Source organism: Choloepus didactylus, chromosome 8, assembly GCF_015220235.1.
Source record: "Choloepus didactylus isolate mChoDid1 chromosome 8, mChoDid1.pri, whole genome shotgun sequence".
NCBI classification, from domain to species: Eukaryota; Metazoa; Chordata; class Mammalia; order Pilosa; family Megalonychidae; genus Choloepus; species Choloepus didactylus.
In genome coordinates this window covers 133,116,749-133,144,161 of record NC_051314.1, presented here as the reverse complement: position 1 = coordinate 133,144,161, position 27,413 = coordinate 133,116,749, and the positions used below count along the sequence as shown (strand labels likewise).

At 35.7% G+C, this 27,413-nt stretch overlaps 1 protein-coding gene across 6 annotated transcripts in view; it reads right to left on the bottom strand.

Annotated features, from left to right (window-relative positions):
* Window positions 1–27,413, bottom strand: part of BCL2L13 (BCL2 like 13) — a 126,167-nt gene that overhangs the window by 36,054 nt on the left and 62,700 nt on the right. The window contains exons 3-5 of one of the 6 annotated variants that reach the window (XM_037848017.1): window positions 21,896–22,003; window positions 17,611–17,767; window positions 13,829–13,898 (exon numbers count right to left, since the gene is read on the bottom strand). In XM_037848017.1, the coding sequence (XP_037703945.1) occupies window positions 13,829–13,898; window positions 17,611–17,767; window positions 21,896–22,003 (335 nt within the window). Of the gene's footprint in view, window positions 1–13,828; window positions 13,899–15,606; window positions 15,738–17,610; window positions 17,768–21,895; window positions 22,004–27,413 lie in introns of those variants that run through there. The other 5 variants (XM_037848021.1, XR_005218554.1, XM_037848022.1 and 2 more) reach the window with 5 other exon arrangements.

Genomic DNA, 27,413 nt, shown 5'->3' with positions numbered 1-27,413 from the left:
CCTTTTATTGAATTGGATATCCCTAGTCATAGGAGTTCATGACCTTGATTGAAAGTATTTTGATTCACACATACCCAGAGTGAACAACAGTATGTCAGAAGGAAAGGAAAGAGAATGATTTATAGAATAAATCTTTAGCATTATTCTTAATTTTTATTTATCTAGTTTATTTCATGAGGAAGTCAGTTTTTTGCTCCCATTTAGAAGATCTTGCTCTGAAAATTTATATCCAAAAAGGACACTGTATGCTGTTTCATCTTATGCTCACTTTGACAAATGTGTCTGTTTTATATGTGCATAGAACCCAACTGTGAAATATTACATATTGGCTTAGAAGGGAAAAAACTAGTTTAAAAAGCTGGAAAGAGAATTCTGTTACACTGAAGTCCTTAAATAATATGTTAAGTGTTCTTTTATCACTGTTTCATTTATAGGAGAATATAGGTAATTTCTGTGTGAGATAACTGTAATTTCAAATTCATTAGGATATATATCAGAAAAAGTTGTTTTCAAAATAAATTGGGAAATAAAAAAATACAATTGAGATATATATATATATATATATATATAAATTATTTCTCTTTGAATAGTTAAACTCACTTGCCCTCTAATTTTTGTGCCCACACATGAAGCTTCATGTTTAATTCTACAATAGATCTCCAACCGCTTGACATTATGCTACTCACAAAAATTTGATATCATCTGTACATGTGTTATTTCCTTTTATACTACCCCCCTCCAATATTAATTTTTTTTAATGTTAAAACAAAACTGGATTTCCAAGCAAGGTCCCACTATTCATAATCCCAGGTCTAAAAATTAACCACTAATCTTTCCATTTGAATTTCTTTCTCTAAGTTATTTCCTTACTGGATAACAATAATCCCTACAGTACATAGAAATTATGTTTTTCTTCAGTAGCTTTTGTCATAGAATGCTAAGATATTTTGAACCATCAAAAGGAATTACCTCCACTGCCTTGCCTTTATTTACATACTTATTTAATCCCAACATTGTCTCATATGCAGCTTGTGGCCTCCTTCCTCCAAAAGGTTGGGCTTAGTAAAATTACATAACTTTATCCTTTTATTAAATACTACATGAGCTTGTCTGGTATAAAAATGAAGTAAAGTAATCTGTATCTCTGAGGGTCCCTTCCAGACCCTCAGATGTTCATCACAAATGGATATTGGTGATGAAAAATTACATAGTTTTGCCCAGTCTCCTACTTTACCCTTCTGTGCCTTAACAATTCTAGTAAATGTCACATCCCACATTATCAGTACCTGTGCCAGTTTGAAAGTATTATGTCCCCCCAAATGCCGTTATCTTTGATGCAATCTTGTGGGGCCAGTTGTATTAGTGTTGATTAGATTTTGGAAGTCTTTGAGTGTTTCCATGGAGATACAACCCACCCAACTGTAGGTGAAAACTCTGATTAGATAATTTCCATGGAAGTGTGGCCCTGCCCATACAGCCTGGGCCTTGATTAATTTGCTAGAGCACTATATAAGCTCAGACAGAAGGAGCGAGCTTACTACAGCCAAGAGGGACACTTTGAAGAACACAGGAGCTGAGAGAGAAGTTGCAGCTGAGAGTCATATTTTGAAGACAGCCGTTGGAAGCTTACACTGACATTTTGGAGAATGCCATTTAGAAACGCAATCTGGGAGCCAGTAGACGCCAGCCACATGCCTTCCCAGCTAACAGAGGTTTATGCATGCCATCCGCCATCCTTCAATGAAGGTATCCTGTTGCCTTGGACACTGTATGGGCTTAAGATTGTAACTTTGTAACCAAATAAACCCCCTTTATAAAAGCCAATCCATTTCTCATGTATTGCAGTCCAGCAGCATTAGCAAACTGGAACAGTACCTAATTCATTGATTAGGTTTGAATAATGTCTTTGACCTGCCTGCTTCAAGATACAATGTAAGAGGGGGAAGGGGCAAGATGGCGCCATAGACAGGAGCGGAATTTAGTTAGTCCCTTGGATCAACTAATAAACAACCAGGAACGACTAGTAAATAATTTGGAATAACTGCTGGGAGACAACTGTGACTGTCCACACATTGTACACCAATCTGGACTGGGAGGAATGCCTGAGACCGCAGCATAAAATCTGTAAGTAAAAGCTGCTGAACCACGCTGAGAGCCCCTCCCCTATGGCAGGCTGTGCTAGAAACTAGCAGCACTCTCCCAGCCAGCAAATATAGCTCAGCTGAGCTCCAACTGGGGTTTTAATTAACAAATGTGGACTGCTGAATACAAGCTACAAACCCCCAACAAGCAGGCAGAGGCTTTTAGTGACGACTGATCTTAAAAAAAAAAAAAAAGAGAGAGAGAGAGAGAGAGAGAGAGAGAGAGAGAGAAGACTCATCTGACCTGGGAGGGGGAGCCCAGAAGACCAGGTGTTACCTCTGGCTGACGAGTGAATCTGGCGGGCCATGTACTGGTCCCAAAAGGGGGCTTTCTGTCCCTTTTTCTCTCTCTCAACCTGAGGAACTCAGAAGAGAGAGTCACAGCCATTTTCAGTTCCCAGCACTCTGACCCAGACAGGGGAGAAGACTGAACAGAGTCAGAGAGACAATGATTCAAATGCAGATGAAAACTCCTGAGGGGGTTTATCTTCTCTAAGAGTAAGGAGGTGGGGCCCAGCTTTCCCTTCAGAACCAGACTCCAGAGCCTGGGGGGAAACAGCCACAATAGAAACTAAAGAGGCCCATCTCCTTACACCAGTTGGGAATGACACGCTGACAGGCGCCACCTGCTGGGCAGGTTAGGAAAAGCACAGCGGCTAGATACCTCACAAGAAAGTCTGTCATTCCTCTAAGATACACCCTGAATATAGCCCCATTCTGAGACCCGAACCTGTTCTGGTCTGGGAAAATCTGGCCGGGGTAACCAAGGAAACCAGATGCCTAGACAACAGAAAACTACAATCTATATTATGAAAAATGAAGATATGGCCCAGTCAAAGGAACAAACTTATACCTCAATCAAGATACAGCTGAGATATGGTTTCACTTTAATGAAACAACCTATTAAAGATTTTCAAAGAAATATGCTAAATGAAATAAAAAAAACAAATCAATGAGTTCAGGGAAGATATAACAAAAGAGGCAAAGGCTATGAAGAAAACACTGGGTGAACATAAGGTAGAAATTGAAAGTTCAAAAAAACAACTGGCAGAATCTATGGAAATGAAAGGCACAACACAAGAGATGAAAAACACAATGGACACATACAACAGCAGATCTCAAGAGGCAGAAGAACATTCAGGAACTGCAGAACAAGACACCTGAAATCCTACACACAAAAGAACAGATAGGGAAAAGAATGGAAAAATATGAGCAATGTCTCAGGGAATTGAAGGATAACATTAAATGCACGAACGTATGTGCCATGGGCGTCCAGAAGGAGAAGAGAAGGGAAAAAGGGCAAAAACAATAATAGAGGAAATAATCAATGAAAATTTCCCACCTCTTATGAAAGACATAAAATTACAGATCCAAGAAGCGTAGTGTACCCTAAACAGAACTGATCTGAATAGGCCTACGCCAAGACACTTAATAATGAGATTATCCAGTGTCAAAGACAAAGAGAGAATCCTGAAAGCAGCAAGAGAAAAGCAATCCATCACATACAAGGGAAGCTAGATAAGACTATGTGCAGATTTCTCAGCAGAAACCATGGAAGCAAGATACTGAAAGAGAAAAACTGCCAACCAAGATTCCAATATCCAGCAAAACTGTCCTTCAAATATGAGGGAAAGTTTAAAATAGCCTCTGACAGACAGACAATGAGAGAGTTTGTGAACAAGATACCTGCTCCACAGGAAATACTTAAGGGAACACCACAGACAGGAAGACAGGAGTGAGAGGTCTGGAGCACAATTTGGGTGATACTAGCACAGCAATGTAAGTACAATGAACAGAGATGACTCTGAGTATGGTTGAAAGAGGAAGGTTAGGAGCATGTGAGACACCAGAAGGAAAGAGGGAAGATAAAGACTGGGACTGTATAACTCAATAAAACCTAGAGTGCTCAACAATTGTGATAAAATGCACAAATATGTTTTTGCAAGAGGGAGAACAAATGAATGTTAACCTTGCAAGGTGTTAAAAATAGGGTGGTATTGGGGAAAAAATACAATCAATGCAAACTAGAGACTGTAGTTAACAGAAAGTTTGTATTGTGCTTCCTTTAACGTAACAAGGCAATACATCAAAGCTAAATGCCTAAAAGAGGGGGACGTAAGGGAGGGGTATGGGACACCTGGCATTGGTGATCTTGTCTGACTCTTATTTCTACTTTAGTTTAATTCTATCTTTCCTTTTGTTGCTTTTTAGCTGTCATGTTTTTTCTTTTCTTTCTTTCATTCTTCCTCTTTCTTTGTGGAAGAATTAGATGTTGTTCTCATTTGCTAATGCTGCCAGAACGCAAAACACCAGAGATGGATTGGCTTTTATAAAAGGGGGTTTATTTGGTTACACAGTTACAGTCTTAAGGCCATAAAGTGTCCAAGGTAACACATCAACAATCGGGTACCTTCACTGGAGGATGGCCAATGGTGTCCAGAAAACCTCTGTAAACTGGGAAAGCACGTGGCTGGCGTCTGCTCCAAAGTTCTGGTTTCAAAATGGTTTTCTCCCAGGATGTTCCTCTCTAGGCTGCAGTTCCTCAAATATGTCACTCTTAGTTGCATTTGGGATATTTGTCCTCTCTCAGCTTCTCTGGAGCACGAGTCTGCTTTCAATGGCCATCTTCAAACTGTCTCTCATCTGTAGCTCCTGTGCTTTCTTCAAAGTGTCTCTCTTGGCTGTAGCTCCTCTTCAAAACGTCACTCACAGCTGCAGCTGCACTGAATTCCCCCTGTCCATCAGCTCATTTATACGGCTCCAGTGACTTAATTTAGACTCACCCTGAATGGGTGGAGCAACACCTCCATGGAAATTATCCAATCAGAGTCATCACCCACAGCTGGGTGGGGCGTACCTCCACAGAAACACTCAAAGAATTACAATCTAATCAACACTGATAGGTCTGCCCACACAAGATTACATCAAAGATAATGGCGTACATAATACATAATGGGGGGACATAATACATTCAAACTGGCACAGACGTCCTTATATAGATAGTGGTGATGGTGGTGAATATATAAATATGTAACTATACAGGGAACCATTGATTGTTTACTTAGGATGGAAAGTACAGTGGGTGAACAAAACCATCTGAAAAAAAAAGTTGATGAAGAAACCTTGAGGGCACTACATTGAGTGAAATAAGTCAGGCACATAAGAACAAATATTGCATGGTCTCACTGATATGAACTAATTATAATATGTAAACACACAGACTTGAAATATAAGTTATCAGGATATAGAATGAGGCTAAAGAATGGGGAGCAGTTGCTTATCATGAGCAGAATGTTCAACTAGGTTGAATCTAAGTGTTTGGAAGTGGACAGAGGTGACGGTAGCACATTATTGTGAGAATAACTAACACTGCTGAAGTGTGTGAATGTGGTGGAAAGGGGAAGCTTAGAGTCACAAATGTCACCAGAAGGAAAGTTGGAGGCTAAAAGATGGGAATGTATAAAACAGTCAATCTTGTGGTGGACAATGTCTGTGATTAACTGTACAAATATTAGAAATCTCTCTCACAAACTAGAACAAATGTATGACACTATAACTAGAACTTAATAGAGAGGCATATAGGAAAAAATATATACCTATTGCAAACTATGTACCTACAGTTAACTGTATTTTAACATTCTTTCATCAACAGTAACAAATGTACTACACCAACACTATGAGCCAATAATGGAGGGGGGTTGGTTAGGGTTAGGGGAGGGATTGAGTTGTCGTTTTTGTCTTTATTTCTGGACTAATGAAAATGTTCTAAAAATTGGAAACAAAAATTAATTGTGGTGATGGATGCATAGCTGTATGATGGTACCATGGGCAACTGATTATGCACTTTGGATCTTTGGATAATTGTATGGTATGTGAACAATCTCAATAAAATTAAATTTAAAAAAAAAAATACAATGTAAGAGGCAACCAGACAGAAAAGAGTCAACCAGACACTATGTGCCACCCTGTGGGAGACAACAGGAAATAGAAAACATCACCAATGAAGAACTCTTGCCAAAAGATTAAACTTTAATCTGATCAAGTCTCTAGATCTACCTATCAATTGAAAGGGAATACAGATACAGAGGAGCATGTTAAGTGACACCTTAGGAGTGGATGCCCTCAATAAAATCCAGAAGGTAGGAAATGCTATAGGACATATAACTTGTGAGAGAGAGAGAGAGGGAGAGGGAGGGAGTGAGCACGTGAGCACACGCAAGACCACATATTAAAAGAGACTCAAGCCACATATTATATGACTCCATTTATATGAAATGTCCAGAATAAGCTAATCCACAGGAACAGATTCGTTGTTGCCAGGGGTTGGGGGAGAGGGGGAAATGGGGAGTAACTATTACTAGGTATGGGGTTTCTTTTTGAGTGATAAAAATGTTCTACAATTAGTGATGGTTGCACAACCTTGTGAATATACTAAAAACCACTGAATTGTACACTTTAGAAAAATGAATTTTATGCATGTGCATAATATCTCAATTAAGGAAAAAAAAAAAGAACGAAAGGCTTAAGAGACACAGCAACTCAAGGCAATGCATGGGCCTTGTTTGGATCCCCATTCAAACACACCAGGTGAAAAATTACACTTATGTGACAATTAGGGAAATCTGAGTAGACTTTGATAACATTAAGCGATATCTGTTAATATTTTTCAGTATATAATGGTATTTTTGGTAGGATAAAAAACAGATATTAGCCTTGCAAATAAATACTAATATACTTACGAATACAATGATAGGATGTCTTAAGATCTCCTTCAAAATAATCTGGAGGAACAGTATTCCAGAAAACCCTAAGAGGGCTCAATCTAAGACTCTATAAAAGTTTTACTTGGTAAGTTTAATTTCCAGAAACTTAATACCTCCAGATTTTTCCTATGCCAAACAAGCCCTGAAACTTAGAGTTACCAGTCTCTCCCAGAACATCAAACAGTTGCATTTTCCTACCCCATCATGCTCACACCCCTTTTCAACATGAAGAAGTGAGAATGGTCATTGCCCAAATATCACTGAAGACTAAGAAAATGATCAAATGAGAGGGAGGAGTTGTAACAGAGAAGTTAGGATTCAACAAATGATTATAACTACTGACTCATTATATAGATATTTCTTTTTAGTTGCTAGTGTATTAGAACAGCCAGAAGGAAATACCTGAAACTGTAGAACTGTAACCAACACTATACTTTGCAATTTGCTCTTTAACTATATGTTAAACTGTATTTTGAAATTTTCACTTTTCTGTACATGTATATTTCACAATAAAAAATGTTTAAAAAATAATAATTTTGGGGAGAGTGTAAAGTGTGTAGGGGAACAGATGAAAAAAGGAGAGCCATTGTATTGATAATGGTTGAAGCTGAGTGAGGAATACATGGGGTTTGTTGTTACTATTCTCTCTGCTTTTGAGTCTGCTTGTAATTTTAAGAAAAGATTTTAAAAGATTAGGGAGTTAATACGTCACTAAAAAATTAACCAAGACAGGTAGGAAGACTAAATATTGTTAAGATGTCAATTCTACCCAAACTGATCTATAGATTCAATGGAATCCCAATCCAAATTCCAACAACCTACTTGGGAAAAGACATGGAAAAACTAGTTATCAAATTTATTTGGAAGGAAAAGGGGCCTCAAATTGCCAAAAACATCCTAAAAAAGAAGAATGAAGTGGGAAGACTTATACTTCCAGACTTTGAAGCCTCCTATAAAGCTACAGTGGTCAAAACAGCATGGTAATGGCATAAAGACAGACATATTGGTCAATGGTATCGAATTTAGAGTTCAGAAATAGACCCTCAGATATATGGTTGACTGATTTTTGATAAGTTCCCCAAATATACTGAACTGGGACAGAATAGTCTCTTCAACAAATGGGGCTGGGAGAACTGGATAGCCATAACAAAAAAGAATGAAAGAGGACCCCTACCTCACACCCTATAAAGAAATTAACTCAAAGTGGATCAAAGACCTCAATACAAGAGACAATACCATAAAACTCCCAGAAGATAATGTAGGGTAACATCTTTAAGACCTAGTAATAAGAGGTCACTTCTTAGACCTAACACCAAAAGAACAAGTAACAAAAGAAAAAAATAGACAAACGGGAACTCCTCAAAATCAAAAGCTTCTATTCCTCAAAGGAATTTGCCAAAAAGGTGAAGAGGCAGCCAACTCAATGGGAGAAAATATTGGGAAACCATGTATCTGATAAGAGACTGATATCTTGCATATATAAAGAAATCCTACAACTCAAAAAGTACAAACAGTCCAATTTTAAAATGGGCAAAAGATATGAAAAGACATTTCTCTCAAGAGGAAATACAAACGGCAAAAAACACATGAAAAAATGTTCATCTTTACTAACTATTAGGGAGATGCAAATCAAGATCACAATGAGATATTATCTCACACCAATAAGAATGGCTGCCATCAAACAAAGAGAAAACTACAAATGCTGGAGAGGATATGGAGAAATTGGAACTCCTATTCATTGCTGGTGGGGCTGTATAATGGCACAGTCACTGTGGAAGACAGTTTGATGGTGTGATAGGTTCATGTGTCAACTTGGCCAGGTGATGGTACCCAGGTGTCCGGTCAAGCAAGCACTGGCCTAACCATTACTACAAGGACATTTGTGGCAGGTTAATAAACCAGAAGGCTGGTTTATTAAACCATCGTCAATTGGCTGCAGCTGTGACTGACTACATCAAGAAAGGGTATGTCTTCCACAATGAGAATGCAATCAGCTGGATTTAATCTGATCAGCTGAAGACTTTTAAGCGAGACAGATAGAGGACCTTCACTTCTTCTTTGGCTGACCAGCAAAGCATTTCCTGAGGAGTTCATCAAAGTTGCCAGTTCGTTGCCTGAGGAGTTCATCGAACATCTTCATTGGAGTTGCCAGTCTGCTGCCTGCCCTACAGAATTTGGACTCGTTGTGTGAGACACTTTTATAAATCTTATATTTATAGATATCTCTTGTCGATGCTGTTTCTCTAGAGAACCTTAACTAATACAGAAGGTTTCTCAGAAAACTAGATATTGCATTGCCCTATAATCTGGCAATTCCACTTCTTGGTATATATCCAGAAGATTTGAAAGCAGTGACACAAATATTTGTACACATACGTTCATAGCAGCATTATTCACAATTGCCAAGAGATGGAAACAATCCAAGTGTCCTTCAACAGACGAGTGGATAAACAAAATGTGGTATATACATACAATGGAATACTATGCAGCAGTAACAAGCAACAAGGTCCTGAAACATGGCAACATGGATGAACCTTGAAGATACAATTCTGAGTGAAATAACTCAGACACAAAAGGAGAGATATTTATTCCTAAGGTCTTATAGGAATACTGGGGACCTAGTGATAGACAGCAGCTAGTGAGGGGGAATGATAATCTAGTATGTTCAGATATGTTAACGATGGTGAATTCAAAGTATGGGAATGGATAGGGGTGACAATTGTTTGTTAACAGGATAAGTATCAGAGCTGTACTGAAGGCAAATAGGATTGAAAGGGGTTGTTTAAAGGCATGTTTCCCACAGATTAGCACCACAAGAACAGATAGGCGCTTGTACACTTCTAAGGTATGACACTAGCACAGAGAGTTGACAACAGAAGGGTATATGGGAAAAATCTACCTATTGCATACTAGAGACTATAATTAATAGGAATACCACACTAGTATTACACAAATACTAGGGACAAATAATTAAGGGCTGACAAGTGTTATGAAATGTTTTGGGTCATGACAATTGTATAAAATGGAGAGTGAAGAGGATAGTACAACTAAGTTATGATAATGAGAGATATGGATGGATTATCATGGATATAAGATATTCTACGTGAACTTAGGAACCCCCTACTTTATAAGTCAAGCCCTCGATACTGAGGCTTGTTCGGGTGAAACTTATGATTGTAAAGAGGAGGCTAAGCCCACCTGTAATTATGCCTAGGAGTCACCTCCAGAGAACCTCGTTTGTTGCTCAAATGTGGACTTTCTCTCTCTAAGCCTAACTCTGCAAATAAATTCATCCCCCTCCGCACAACATGGGACATGACCCCCTAGATGAATGAGCCTTCCTGGTGACATGGAACACAGATTCCAGAAATGAGCCTGACTCAAGGGATTGAGACTGCTTTTTGACCAAAAGGGGGAAAAGAAAGGCAACAAAAATAAGGTTTTAGTGGCTAAGAAAATTCAAATAGAGTCAAGAGGTTGTCCTGCAGGTTACTCCCATGCAAGCTTCACTTAGATATGCCAAATGACCACAATATGATAAGCCCAAGTCAACAGTGGTCCTGAAAACCTTAAAGAATATCTGGATACCTATCTGAGACTCTATAAAAGTTTCACTCAGTAAGTTTACTCGCCAGAAACTTAAATCCTTCAGAATGCTCCCATGCCAGCTAAGTCCCAAAACCCAGAGGTAATAGCCTCTTCAAGAATATCAACTAGATATATCCCCTTTGCTCACAAAGTTGACGCCCCTTTTCAACATGAACAGGTTAGGGTGGTCACTGCCTAGACATCCCTGAAGATCAGGAAAGTGATTAAACTAGAGGAAGAGGTAGCAACAAACAAGATAGAATTTAACAAAGGACTATGAATACTGAATCTTTATATAATTTTCTTTTTCTTAGTTGCTAGGGTATTAGAATAGTTAGAAGGAAAAAATTGAAATGGTGGAACTGTAACCCATAGCATCCTTTGAAATTTGTTCTATAGCAACTTGTTAAATTGTAATTTGAAAGCTATACCTTTTTGTACGTGTTAGATTTCACAAGGAAATAACTGAAACTATGGTACTATAACTCATAACTTTGGAAATTTCCTATACATCTACTTGTTAAATCATACTTTGAAAGATAATACCTTTTTATATATATATTTCATAATAAGGAAATAACTGAAACTATGGAATTATAACCTATAATATTCTTTGAAATTTGCTAACTACTTGTTAAATTGCACTTGGAAGGTTATCACTTTTATGTATGTATATATATAAATAGTTCATTTATCTTTGCTATTTATTTTTCTAACAGACAGCTATTATATGATGAACAATACGTAGGCCAATGATACTGTAGCTGGCTTTCTCTTTTTTTTTTCTGTAATCAGATAAGAATATAGGACAAAAATAATACCCAAGAGAAAAAACAAAGAAAAGTCATTGCCTATAATGATACAGGGTATCTGAGATTACTACTACATATTATTCAATATTTTGTCTCATATCACTCCAACTCTTTTTCTAGGCATATGTACTCTATATATTTTGCTTTTACACATGTAATTTTTTTTCTTTAACAAAGAGATGATGCTGTTAATACAGATTTGTAAACCATTGTTTGCTCCACTTGTTTTGATATATTTAAAAAGCATTCTACCATGATGCCTTTAAAATTCCGTATAATACAAATTGATATTCAGGTTACCCTAATCTGCCATGCTTTGTAGACATTTTTTTCTCTCCTCTCCGATGGGTGTTTCATTTGAGTGTCACTGACCTACACACCCGATAGCTATATTCATATAAACAATGTTATATTACAATTTTGCAAACATTTATTAAATACAATTTCATACTTAATGCTAAATATAAAATATGAGCTAATTGCTTCAAATTAGCCAATCTGATTTTAATTAGGCTGTAAGTCATGTTCTTTTCAGCCATAGAAGACATAGGAGAATAATACTGGGTTCAGCAGTGCAAGTAATATTCTAGCTGGCATGTCTTATTTCTATGAGGTAGCCAAGACATATCTTCAAAGTCAATAGTTGGTACCTTGCTAGAAATGGACTAAAGAGGCAGGGAATGGGAAAAAAGGCAGAGTAAAGAAAGTGAAGACTGGAGTTTACTCAAATTTTTGAGGACAGCCCTAGGACTGGAGTGGGGTGAGGTGGTGGTACATAAGAGTTGATTATAACCGTCACTAGACAGGAGAGAATATAAAGTAGGGAAAACAGCTAGTCATATGAGGTACCTAAAAATATTTGTGGTTTGCTATCATAAGAAATATATCATAACCAAGGTATTTTTATTTATAACAACTATTTCAAATGGCCATGAGAGGATTTTTTTTTATTCCAAGAAAGCAACTGAAACTAACATACTAAAACTCTGTAATAGTGACTATTTGGGAAGATCTCATTTGTTAAAACCAGTATAATATTTTTGGTAATGGATGGTGGTTATAGTAGCACAACACTGTAAATGTAACTAACAGCACTGTATGTATTTGAATATGGTTAAAAGGAGAAATTTTAGGTTGTATATATATTACTAGAATAAAAATTAAAAAAAAAAAAAAACCCACAAAAAAACACCACCATAGGACTGTACAACACAACACAGTGAACACTAATGTCAACTAGGGACCATACCTAACAGTACAATTATAAAAATATTCTTTCATCAATTGTAACAAATGAACCACACCAATGCAAGGTATTAATTACGGGGGGGGGGGGATGTGTGTTATATTTTATGCATGATTTTTTTGTAAACCTGTAACTTCTCTAATAAAAAAGCACTTAACATATATTATCCTATTTAATTATAACAAAACTTATGAGGTTAGTAGCACTATCTCCATTTCACAGATGAGAAAATGAAGGTTTACAGAGCTTAATTAGTATGTCCAAAGATATACATCTAGTCCGAAGCAAAGCTGAGATTTGAAACAAGTCTGATTATAAAGCCTATCGTATTAATTACTACTCTGTGATGCATCCAAAGCCTTAATTAAGGTGAGTAAAAAAATATACATCAATTTTGTGCACACAAACACATGGTCTGACCCATATTATAAACAATTCTGAGTAGAGATGACTATTTGTAAAATAATTTTAGTGGATTTGCTCATCCCCAGTAACCTATCACAAAGGACCATACACCTTCCACATACTGAGTTTAGCCATCAACTATTGCAGCCCCTTAGATGCTCTTGCTTTTAAAGGTGATAAATAGATGAAACAGTCTGAGATAATGGATAAACAGTATGTTTGATACAGTGGAAAAAATACTAAAGCTGGAATCAGAAGACCTTAGCTCTTGTGTTGGTTCAAATACTTACTAGTCAAGGGGTCCTATGCAAGTTATTTAACTATTTTCTCTGATTATTCACCTAGCAGAGATAGATAGATAGATAGATAGACAGACAGACAGATAGATAATGAAACAAAAGTTAATAAACCCCTTCTGCCTTCTGCAAAGGATGGTTGTGATGATCAAATGAGACGTGACATGAAATACTTTGTAAACAATGAATTGCAAATGGTATTATTTCTTTAATAGAACCAGAAAAGGCAGTCTACCAAATGAAGCCCTTATTCTTTTCCTCCCAAGACATATGCACATTTTAACAAATAACTGTCTGGAAATAAGTGTCATGTCCAAACCAAGAAATAAAGAAATGACAGAAAATTCAGGACAGATAGGAAGGAAAAGTGGCAAACTATGACAGAAACATTTTTGGGCCAAGCAGAACTTTGAATCATTAATTAAAAAACTAAGAATCCACTTAACATAGTTAGCTTTAGTTATACACCAAATAATGAGCACTAACAGTTTTCTCTTTTATGATGCTAGCAATTCCTCCTATACTTTATCATTAACACACTAAAATCTTGTGAGAGAAAAGATAATTTGGTTAATACCTTATTCCAGCCGCTGGCATGAACTGCAGTCTCCAGTGTACATTCCCGAAATGCCTGATATGTCACTGGCCTGTAGAGATTTTTTTAAAAGTCTGTGTCACAAAGAAGGAAAATTCTAAATTTCCAAATGAATAAATATACATTCACTAGTCTGTTGTTCAACACTTTGCTAAAGTGACAAGGATTATTCAATAGGATGTTTTGAATGAGATGAGACTTTTAACTGTGGTATGCATTTTTCTTCAAGCATTCTCTATAGGCAGAGATACATGCTAATATCTTGGGAGAGCAATTAACATAATGAGATAAATATTTATTCCCGTAAATTTTTTGTAATTGCTTGAAACTTATTTGGTAAGATTTCTATGTTGCATATCAATAATTGGGTTATTAATCCTCAAATAATAACTAAAAATTATCTCAATAAAAGTACAAGCACAATTTTAATTTTTTAAAAAGGCAAATCATCTAAAATATTGAAAATATTGAAAAACTAAAGAGACATCACCTGGATGACTTTTCAAATTAACGATATATGGAGTTGTAATAAACAAGGGTAATAACAGAACTCCATTTTTAAGTTGGAATTTTATGATATAAAATCCTGGAGGGCAGAGAAAGAAGCTTTTCTGATTGTTTTCATGTAAGTCCTATTCACACCAAAAATTTAAATTGTTAAGCAATGACAACAGAAGTCCCTCACTCATTTCTGGACTAATTTTAAGTAATATATTCTAAGGGTCAGTTTCATGTGCAAATGCAGAAGAAAGCAATGCTTGATATCAAGTAACAAAATGAAGGCATCCATAGATTGAATAAAAGATTTAATAAAATGTACACCTTCCTCTTCTTTTGGGGGCAAAGTATTATCATATATGGAAAAAGGAGGGAGAGGAATCTTGCTTTTATAGGATATAAAAATCACACTCCAAAGGCATTTTTTGCTCTGACCACTCTCCTCCCTTCAGCCTGTGAATACTTAAGATTAGTAGCAGATATCACTTATTGGTGACCTACTATGTTAGTTTACATTTTTTTATATTTATAGTATACATTATGTATTATTATATTACACCTTAAGAAACCAAGGCCTAGAAAAGCTGAGACTATCCCAAGACCACACAGCTGGCCAGCAGTAGAGGAGGAATTCACACTCAACTCCACCTGGCTCCAAAGGTCATACTGCTCCCACTTAAGTTAGAATTTTGACACCTGCCATGACAATGTCTAGATACCACATGTGGCAAATGAGCATTTGAAACATGGCTAGTGACGTGCTGAAGGTATAATACACACACCAAATTCCAAAAGTTAAACATAAAAAAAAGAATGTAAAATACCTCATTAATAATTTTTATACTGATTACTTGTTAAAATAATGTTTTAGACAAACTAGGTTAGATAAAATATATTAATAAAATTTTTAAAAATAATTTCACTTTATTTTTACTCTATTTTCACTTTTTTTAATGTGACTGCTGGAAATATGGCTTGCATTATATTTCTAGTGGATAGCGCTGGTCTAGATCCATCAGAAAACTGTTCTGGTGACACAGATATCATTCTTTTACACAAGTCAATATCAAATCAATACTACAACGATGCTAAAGGAGATGAGATATCAGTAACGAACTTTTAAATGATAAGATGTTACAGCCTACCTTCCTCATATCACATTCCCATTAAAGTAACCTTTAATGTAAAGTAGACTTTTAGAAAGCCTGAGCTACTAATAGATTCTTATAAAACTTGAACTTCAGCAGATACCATACGGTCTACCTACCTATATTCTCCCTGAAGCTTTACTTGTGTATATCAGTCCCTTCACTTCCTTTCCTGAACTGTTTGATGGTGGGTCACAGTAGTCCTTATTGGTAGTTTGTCTATCAGGCTAAAGTACTTTAGCACCCTTCAGAATGAAACATGATTGGAAACATTATATGTACACACATATATGCACATACATGATCCAGCAGATTAAAACATTCAAGGGAAATCTAATGAAAAGAAAAGAACGTAGCTGAATGACCAGTCCTATCTAACAAGACATCAGAATAGAGCAAAGAAGAAAAGGAGGGAGGGGAACTTTTTTGTTGGTGTTCTTCTACATGAAGAGTTCAAGAGTAATTTCTCATTTTAACAAAACAGTTTGGAAGACAGGGGATATATTCCACCTTAAAAAATATTATCTTCAAGTTGTATAGTACTTCTAACTTGACATCAATTAGTTATTTTAAAGGTATTAATAATAGAGCTTAACAACTTTCAAAAGCAGATTCCTGAAAAAAAATTATTTATAAAGAGACCTGAATTTGATATGCAAACAGAGGCACCAATTTAAAAAATAACTGTATTAGTATTCAGGGTTTGGAGAAAAACAGAATATTCATCCAAGGCTATTTTCTTTTAAGCATAATTTACTTTGCAGTAAGAAGATAAGCAATTTTTCTTGTAGATTATGAAAAGGCAGAAACAATGTAATTTTTTTCCTTTATAATACTGTTTCTGAGCCTCTCAGTTACTCCAGTCCCAACAGTTTTTACAAGTTTGCTTTGTTTTTTTGTAAAGTGATTTCTTTCTTCAAATTTTACATTAAACCTCAATATATAAAACAGCTGAAAGTATACCTGTTCTGGCTGAAGAATAGTGGGGAGGCCCCAATAAACCCACCCACTCAGCCTCTCAACCTGTCCCTCATCTCTGCAGGGGCCCCTAAACTACCTCAGAGGAATCCTAAGGCTCCAGACAACACTTCTGAAAATCACTGTAGTAACTCCAAATTTAAGATTTATTACTTCCAACACCCATACTCTTCTCTCCACAGTTATTTTTAAACTTTTCTATTAAAAAAGATTAAAGAAATCCAAATATGTTTTCATTCCACTCCTTCCTTAAGTATAATTAAGATTTTCACATTTGTTCAATTCATCAGAATATTCAGAAACAAACGTAATCCTCCTAAAACCCAAATTGCTTTCTTCTAACCATGGTAAATGATAAATTTCACCTGCTTGAAAGTAAGGAATTAACTTACTATATTTTACTGCATCTGAACTGTAGCCCTTTTAGTGAAGGAACAATCTTCACCAAGTTTTATAAAGTTGTCAGTCTTCATTAAGACAAATATTTTTTCTTATGAATACCAATTCCTTAACGATTCTCAGCACAGAATTAGGGGAAATGAATTTTTAAGATTTACAATAAATGACTTGGCTCAATTTTAATATATTTTCACTATCACTGCCTTCTTGCCTTTAGTTTTAACAGTCAGAACCATAGCTGCAGATTAGTTCCCACTCTAAGAATATGAAAGTAGTTGAAGAGGCAGATGTGCAACCCCAAAGTTTGCATATATGGTTGGTATATCCAAAATACAGAAATATAATGTTAATCCCACCTTACAATGCAATATACAAAACCCTAGCCATTATTTTATGTTGGCCACTAGGAGGAATGGTAGTAAAAAGTGATCAAGACAAATAAAATAGCTTATATATACAGTTCAGTACAAATAGTGTCTCTGTTGAAACCTGATAGTTCTACAAGTAAATACAAATCAACAAATCCATGCTAGGACAGCTAAATCACTGCTTTGAAGCAAAGTTGTCACTGAAAAATTCAAAGAGAGGTGCTTTGGAAAGGCAAAAAAAGAAAAATTGACGAGTAATAATTGTGAAAAGAGGTGACACCACCTAAAAGAAAGCTTTAACCGATCCAGTGCTGCCTGAGAGATGCAGAGACTACCTAGAGAAGCACATTCCCACTCAGCAATGGTGACTCACTGGCTGAGGAGCATTTGTAATGCTTTATGCAGAGGCTCTTTCAGTTCCTGTGACACTCTTTCTCCAAGATGGGCCAAACAGTCTTCTATTGAGCTTTCTGGGTTAGCAGGACTGAACACTGGAGAGGTGTGACGGTCAAAGCCAGTGCTGGCAAAGGCTGGAGACACAGCAAAAGGAAAATCTAATTTAACAAACACCAAAAGTTGTGCTATCCTAGCTGAATGACGTAGGGCAAGTTTCAACAAGCCATGGGCCAAACCTACCCACAGGGAGTTTTTCTAAGACCTGTGAGCCAAAAATGATTCCTACATTTTAAAATTGTTTTTAGAAAATAATTAGTATGTCCTGATAAATGAAAACGAAATGAAATGCAAAATCCAGTGCCTGTAGTGGAGTTTACTGGAGCACAGCCATACTCATTTGTTTACCTGTTGTTATGGCTATTTTCATGCTGTGGCAGCAGCTGGGCGGTTGTGACAGGGACCACGTGGCCTACCTAAAATGTTTGCTATCTGGGCCTTTGCAGAAAAAGTTTGCTGATGCCTTACCTAGGGCAAGTTACTAATCTCTCAGTGTTTCAACTTTCTCTTCTGTAAAATGGAGATAATAATAATACCTGGTTTGTAGAGTTAAGTTACTTAATACATACATGAAATAAGTATCACATATAAAATACACTGCATGTATCATGTATCAAAAGTACATATGTAAATATATAATATGCTCAGTAAAGGTTAGCTGCGACTATTAAAACAAAACAAAACAAATGGGTGGTATAAAACCCAGGGAATTAAGACACTTACTATTGAGAACAAGCTAATAGTTATGTGCCAGATAACAAGGTTAGATAATCATTATGGATATTTATCTTTCCTGAAAACAAAAAGTGACAGCTTCTCAATTTAGACATTTAAAAAAAAGTTTCCCTTTTATTTTAAAATAAAGCTCAGATATACAAAACTACGCAAATGTAGGACTTAGTGAATTAAATTATAAGGCATACATCCTTTCGAATCACCACCCACGTCTACAAACAGAACTGTCATTCACTCCAGAAGGCCTCCACCATGTCCCACTATATTTATAGCCCCATCCTTCCCTCCAGAAGGAACTATGATTACTGCTTTCAGAGTAGTCACTTCCTTGCATTTATAATCCAATTAGGCATATCTAAACATCACAAAAATGTCCCATTTTTTAAAAACTTGGTGTCTCTTATAAATCTATTTTAACCTACGGATTCCCAAAGGGAAAAAGCATCACTTTCCTTTCCATATAATTTATCTATTGAAGTACTCCTGGCCAATTGACTTGTAAAGTATTCCACAGTCTGGATTTTGCTGGTTGCATACTCTTGGTGCAACTCAACATGTCCCCCTGTCCCCTGTATTCCTTGCAAGGTGGCAGCTAGACCCAAAGGAGTGATCAGACGTGGATGTGATTCCCTGTGGCAAAACTATAGGTGACACTGCATTCCTTCATTAGGGGCCACGTAATGTCTTTTTCTTTTTCTTTTTCTTTAATGTTACCAGCCATTGATAATCTATTCATTCACTGGGGGGCTGCAAAATGGTGACATTCTAATTCTGATGTGTTTTTTTTTTTCATGTATTACTCAGAAAACCTTATAAAGAAATAATTTTCCTCACCTATTATTTGGTTTTAAAAAAACAGGAAGGGTTTTGATGGAAATATCTTAGTTTTAAGAGAAAGACTAGACTGACATGTTAAAATACCAATTTAGTATATGATTACTGATCAATTTAGTATAAACATGATAAATAAGAGGTAACTCTTGGGTTTATATTCCTTTTTTAAAATATAAGATTTTGTTTTCACCTTTATAAATGAGGCATGTCTTAAGCCAGATTCTAAAGTTTATTTCACCTTAAAAGATGAGTCAATAGTTCCATTTCCTTATTGAAATGAATGTTGAAACTCAATATTCCTGCACATGGATAAATTTAATAACTGTGGAGAGTATACATCAAGTATAAAAGTTGCACATTGAAGAGAAGCAGTCCTATCCTTTCCCTGCTCAGTTCAAGCTCAGCTCTCACCTGCTTCCTTACTCAATGTTCTACAGACCTAGCCATTCTCTGACTGCAGGAAGAACAGGCAGAATAATTGTTGTTACAGGGTACAAATGGTATGGACATAGGACCCAGAACCCCAGTACAGCAACCAGCTTGTACCACTTCTAAGAGTTATCAATCACCTTCAAAAAACATTATTACATTAATGTAACATTAATCTATTGCTCCTAGAAGGCTACAAATTTTACCAGAGAGTTAAGCATGTATTTCTTCAGAAAGTGTTTGCCTCAAAGGAAGATTCAAATGGCTGCAAGGTTCACAAATACATTGCTGTCTGAGCAACTGTGGAGGCTGCCATTTTAATGATCAGTGTTGGATAACGGGGTTCAGTAAATGAGTGTATTTAAGCCTTCTGTTGCTCTTTTTTCCTTCTACCATGTTACTACTCAAAAGTCTGCTGTTACCAGAATATGGATGAAGGCTTACGAGAGAATTAGACATGAAACAAAATAAAGTTTCAGTGGCTGAGAGATTTCAAAGGGAGTCAAAAGGACATTCTGGAGGTTATTCTTATGCATTATATAGATATCCCTGTTTAATTTTTAGTGTATTGGAATAGCTAGAAGGAAATACCTGAAACTATTGAACTGCAACCAGTAAGACTGATTCTTGAAAATGAACTGTGTAACTATATAGCTTTTATGTTGTGACTGTGTGACTGAAAACCTTGCGGCTCACACTCCCTTTATCCAGTGTATGGACAGATGAGTAGAAAAATGGGGACAAAAAGTAAATGAATAATAGGGAAGGTTGGGGGTGTTGAGATGTGGGTGTTCTTTTTTACTTTAATTTTTATTCTTTTTTCTTTACAGTAATGAAAATGTTCAAAAATTGATTGTGGTGATGAATGCACTATTTAACAGTACTGTGAATAACTGTACACTTTGGATGACTGTTTCGTATGTGAATATATCTCAATAAAATTGAATAAAAAAAGAGAGGATTAGAAATTTTAATCAGCTAAAAATATTAGTAAAAGAATATAAAAGAGAAAACTAACATTAGGTTTCTGGATTACCTGTAAATTTTTATTTGTATTCTTTTTCTACTAACAGGGAACTGAACATGATTTCTAATTTTTCATCTTAAAGATTACTGGGCAACATACGTCCACATAAAAACTTGTATACCAATGTTCATAGTAGCATTAAACCTAATAGTCAAAAAGTATAAACAACATACATGTCCATCAACTGATGAATGGACAAACAAAACATGGTCTATCCATCCAATGGAATATTATTTGGCCTTATAAAGGAATGAAGTTCTGATATATGCTACATCATGGATGAACCCTGAAAACATTATGCTAAATGAAAGAAGCCGGACACAAAAGGCCACATTATGTTTTGTACCATTTATATGAAATGTCCAGAACAGGCTAATCCAGAGACAGGAAGTAGATTACTGGTTGCCTGGGGTGGGGGCAGTGTGGATAGGAAAAGACCACTAACATATATAGAATTTCTTTTGGTTTTTAGAAAATGTTCTAAAATTAGATAGTGGGCTATGGTTGCATAACTGAGAATATACTAAAAACAAATGAACTGTATACTTTAATAAGATGGATTGAATAATATGTGAAATATATCTCAATAAAGCTATAAAAGAAAAAATAATTAGGCAAGATGTTCAATGCAGTATTACTTATGGAAGGCAAAACAGGAAAAAACCCAAGTGCTGCCCTCACTAATTGAGGAAAAATTGTGAAAATACTTGTTCACTCAATGAAATTTCTTGCAGTTAGTAAAATAATCACTAAAAAAGTTTATGATGTTATGTTAAGTGCAAAAAATGTAGCTACAAAATGACATATACATTACTACTATAACTATCTATAGCATATATACACACAAAAATGAAAGCTGCTTATTTTTTTCCTTTAATGTTGTTATAACTGGTATATAAATATACAAATACACATCAAATCATGTTGAATGGAAAAGACCTTAAAGTGATTGTACCAGAAAGAACTTATCTAAATTGTTGGGTATAGTTGAGGAACTTTTACAGACATATTCCCCAGGAAAGAGAAAGGCTACCTTTCAGTCTCACCCTTATAATTCTATACCAATGTAATTTGTGTAATATTGAGAACACTCTACCATAAAAAAACAAATTAAACCAACAGTATTCAAACCATTTCAAATTAACCTACTAATTAACTAGGTAAAAAAGAACAAACAGACCTTCAGAAATTTCTTTGTCCAGGGATTTTAGTTCTTCTTCAATTTCAGTTTTAACTTTTAATAGAATTTCATGATCCACAGGTGGTGAAGCTACATCTAGTTGAACCCCTGAAACCACAAAAAAAGAAAAAAAAAAGGTTACTGGAGAAAGCGGAGGAGAGAAGCCACTATAATTATGGTAGTATTTTAACTATTAAGTCAGAAAGTACAAAATCAAAACTCATTATCAAAACTAGACCTACTGAGGCTAGGAGACATTTTTTTTTAAGTTAAAAAAAAAACACCTTAGAAGAAGTATTTGGGTCTGTTTAGTGGGAGTGAAGTCTTTTAAGTATACGAAGAATGGAATGAGCCTCATCTTTTCAGGTGTTTCTGCCGGGAACAGGGAAAAAGAGTAGGACCTTCAAAAACACAAGAGGGTAGGAAAACATTGGTGCATTTACTTTGCCTACATAAATACCATAGACAAACTAAGAAGGGATAAATAAAAACTTTAAAAATTACATACAACAGACAATCTATTATGCAAAAATTAAAGCTAGAGTGTCCTAGAAGTAAATGGACAAAAAAGCATGTGAAACATGCTCAACATCATTAGCCATTAGGGAAATGCAAATCAAAACGACAACGAGATACCATTTAACACCACTAGAATGGCTACTATTAAAAAAAGCAGAAAATTACAAATGTTGAAGAGGAAGTAGAGAAATAAGAACACTCATTCATTGCTGGTAGGAATGTAAACTGGTACAGCACTGTGGAAGACAGTTTGGCATTTCCTCAAAAAGTTAAGTATAGAATTACCATATGACCCAGCAAACTCCTTATAAGTATATACCTAAAAAAATTGAAAGCAGGGACTCAGCCAGATATTTGCATACCAATGTTCATAATTATTCACAACTGCCATAAGACAGAAGCAACCCCAGTGTCCACAGACCTATGAATGGATAAACAAAATGTAGGATATGCACACAATGGAATATTATCCAGCATTTAAAAGGAATGCAGTTCTGCACATGCAACAACATGGATGAAACTTGAAGACATCATGTTGAGCGAAACAAGCCAGACACAAAAGGACAAATATTGTATGATCTCAATGATATTAAATAATTAGAATAAGCAAACTCAGGAGTTAGAATCTAGAATATGGGCTACAGGGTGGGAGTAAGAAATAGGAAATTATGGCTTAAAATGTGGAGTTTCTTTTGGGTCAAAAGAAAAGTTTTGTAATGAATGGTGGTGATGGTAGCACAACATTGTGAATACAATTAAGAGCAGTGAATTATATATTTGAACATGGTTAAAAGGGGAAATTTTTGTTTGTATATATGGTACTAGAATAAAATTAAAACAAAAAACAAAAAACATGGAACTGCACAAAACAAACTGTGAACCCTAACCACGGACTATTGTAAAAATGTGCTTTCATGAATTGTAACAAATGCTCTGCAGCAACACAAAGCTTTAATAATAGGGAATGCTGTATTTTATGCTTGACTGTTCTGTAATCCACAACTTCTTTAACAAAAAAAAAAGTTAAAAGAGACAGAAACAGATATTATAGATTAATAAAAGCATCAATCTATTGAGAAAATATAATGATTATAAGCATATATGCAACTAATCAGAGCCCCAAAATAAATAAGGCAAGCATTGACAAAACTGAGAGAGAAATGGATAGTTCTATAATGATAGTTGGATATATCAATACACTACTTTCATCAAGGAATAAAACACCTACACAAAAGATCAAGAAGGAAAGACAGGACTTAAACAATACCATAAACAAACTAGACCTAACAGACCTATACAGAACACTACTCCCCAAAACAACAGAATACACATTCTTTTAAGGCGGTCATGGATCATTCTCCAGGATATACCATCAGACGACGTTACGCCACAAAACAGTCTCAATAAATTTGAAAAGAAAATCATAGAAAGCATTTTCTCTGTCCACAATGAAATGAAGCTAGAAATCAACAAGCAGAGGAAACTGGAAAACTGACACATATGTGGAAATTAAACAACACTATAGCTAGGAATGTATGTATTTAAAAAGCTATATTGAAATGCCTATAGAACATACATTTCACATTTGGAGGAACAAGAAGTAGAAGGACAAACCCTAAGGTAAATAAAAGAAAATAAAAGATTAGAGAATAACTAAATGAAACAGAAAATAGGAAAAGAATGAGAGAATCAGTGAATCCAAAAGTTGGTTCTTTGAAAATGTCAATAACATTAACCAAATTTCAGCTAGACTGACAAAGGAGAAAAAATATGAGAAGACACAAATAACTACAAAGCAAAATAAAGGGAGAAACAGCATTATCAGTTTCTTAAAAAGTGACAAAAATGCTTATTATATGATTTAGCCATTCCATTCCCCAAGGGAAATGAAAGCATATGTCCACATAAATATCTGTACATGAATGTTCATAGCAGCATTATTCATAATAACTGAAAATAGGAAACAATTTAAATGTCTATAAGCAGGCAAATGGATAAACAAAATGTGGTATACCCAAACAATGGAGTATTTAGCAACAAAAAGGCACGGACTACTGATGTGTGCCTGTGTGCAACAGTAGGGAACATTATTGCTAAGTAAAAGAAGCCAGACACAGAAGACTACATATTGCATGATCCTATTTATATGAAATGGGGTGATGGAAGAGTTCTGAAACTGACAGATTGTGATGATGGTTGCGTAACTGTATAAATTTACTAAAACTCATTGAACTATACACTTAAAATGGGTAAATTTTATGGTAAGTATATTATGCCATAATAAAGCTTTTAAAAATTAAAAAAAAATATGAAAGGTGGACATAACCACTGATCTGACAGAAATTAAAAGGATTATAAGAGAACATGATAAACAACTGTTTGCCAACAAATTATATAATCTAGAGGAAATGGACAAATTCCTAGAAACATGCAATAACCTAAACTGAGTGCCTCTTCGTTGCTCAGATGTGGCCCCCTCTCTCTAGCTAAGTCAACTTGGCAGGTGAAATTACTGCCCCCCCCTACACACACACACACATGGGATCTGACACCCAGGGGTGTAAATACCCCTGGCAATGTGGAATATGACTCCCGGGGAGGAATCTTGATCCAGCATCATGGGATGAAGAACATCTTCTTGACCAAAAGGGGGATGTGAAATGAACTGAAATAAGTTTTAGTGGCAGAGAGATTCCAAAAGGAGCCGAGAGGTCACTCTGGTGGGCACTCTTACGCACAATATAAACAACCCTTTTTAGGTTCTAATGACTTGGAATAGCTAGCAGGAAATACCTGAAACTATCAAACCACAACCCAGAACCCTTGAATCTTGAAGACGAGTGTATAAAAATGTAGATTATGAGGGGTGACAATGTGATTGGGAAAGCCATGTGGACCATACTCCCTTTTGTCTAGTGTATAGATGGATGAGTAGAAAAACAGGGGCAAAAAAAAAGAAAAAATAAGATACTCTAAACAGGTTGATAACAAGTAAAGAGATTAAATCAGCAATCAAAAAACTTTCCAACAAAGTCCAGGACCAGAGGGCAGGTGAATTTTACCAAACATTCAAAGAAAAATTAACACCAATCTCACTCAATTTCTTCAAAAAATACTGAAGAAGAGGGAACTTTACCTAACTCAGTCAAGAAAGTCAACATTATTCTAATAACAAAGCGAAATAAAGGCATTACAAGAAAAGAAAACCATAACTCAACTTGCCCTTATGAACATAGATGTAAAAATCCTCAATACAAGACTTGTAAATTGAATCGAACAGCATATTTAAAGAATTATGCACCAAGACAAAGTGATATTTATCCCAGGAATACAAAGGTGGTTCAACATAAGAAAAGCAATCAATGTAATACACCACATTAACAGAATGAAGGAGAAAAGATCACATGATCATTTCCTTGGTACAGAAAAGGCATTTAACAAAATCCAACACCTTGTCATGATAAAAACACCCATAAAAACAGGAATAGAAGGTAACTTTCTCAACATGATAAGGGCATATATGAAAAACCCACAGCTAACATTCAACAGTGACTAGGAGGCCCACTTTCATTGCTGTTATTCAACATTGTTCTGGAAGTCCTTGCTAGAGCAATTAAGCAAGAAAAGGAAATTAACACAGGAAAGGAGGAACCAAAATTATTTCTATTAGCAAATATAATGATGCTTTATTTAGAAAATACCAAGTAATCCACAAGAAAACCTCTAGAACTGATAACCAAATTCAGTAAAGCTGCAGGCTACAAGATTAACACAAAAAAATCAGTCTCTCCATATACAGCAAAGAATATTCTGAAAAGTAAATTAAAAAACAAGCCCAAATAATAGCGCATAAAACTAAAATAAACATGAATAAATTTCACCAAGGAGGTGAAGGTCTTGTACACAGAAAACTACAAAACATTGCTGAGAGAACTAAAATAAAACCTAAATAAATGGCAAGGCATACTGTGTTAATGAATAGGAAGGTTTACTATTATTAAGATGTCAACACTACTCAAAGCTATCAACAGATTCAACGTAATACCTATCAAAATCCCAGCAGGCTTTTTTGCAGAAATGGAAAAGCCGATACTCAAATTGTATGGAATAAAAAGGGGCCCCGAAATCCAAATCAGTATTGCAAAGGAAGAACAAAGTTGGAGGTCTCACATTTCCAATTTCAAATCTTACAACAGGACTGTGGGAACAAGGCAGAGCAGAAAGCAAGAGAAATCAGTCCCTCCACCAAAACAACCCACTGAACTGGCAGGAACTATCTGAACACACTATAACGAAACTCTGAAGACTAGAGGAAACTGCAACATCCAGGGAAGAGATGGAAAATCAGTAAATATTGTGAATTCCACCCCTCAAGCAGCAGTTACCATGTTCATCCCCCAACTCCACTGCAGTCAGCAATAGGGGCTGCAGCCTGGGTTCCTGATGTAGCTTGCTGGTACCAGTGAACCAGGACTATAAGTACACAGTCTGCCAAAATTGTGTTTGTGTGTGTGTCTGCATGATCTGATCAGTGCTTGTGATCACTTACGTCAGAGTGCTGCGAAACCAGCTCTGAGGGTAGCAATTGTTCCAAAGCCCCTCAGAGAAAAGTGGCCCAGGAGTATTAAAAAGGTAGTACAATGTAGAATGTAGGGAAACTAGCGATACAGAGCAATTAAGGAAGGGGGAACAATAATCCAAGAAGAACAAATTAGCTATCGTGGGTAAATTTAACATTCTGGGAATGCCCAGGAATGACTATGGTCTGTTAATTTCTGATGGGTATAGTAGGAACAAGTTCACAGAAATGTTGCTATATTAGGTTACTTTCTTGGGGTAGAGTAGGAACATGTTGGAAGTAAAGTAGTTATCTTAGGTTAGTTGCCTTTTTCTTACTCCCTTGTTATGGTCTCTTTGAAATGTTCTTTTATTGTACCTTTTTTTAATTTTTTTTTAATTTTTTTATTTTTCATACAGTTGATTTAGGAAAAAAAAAAAG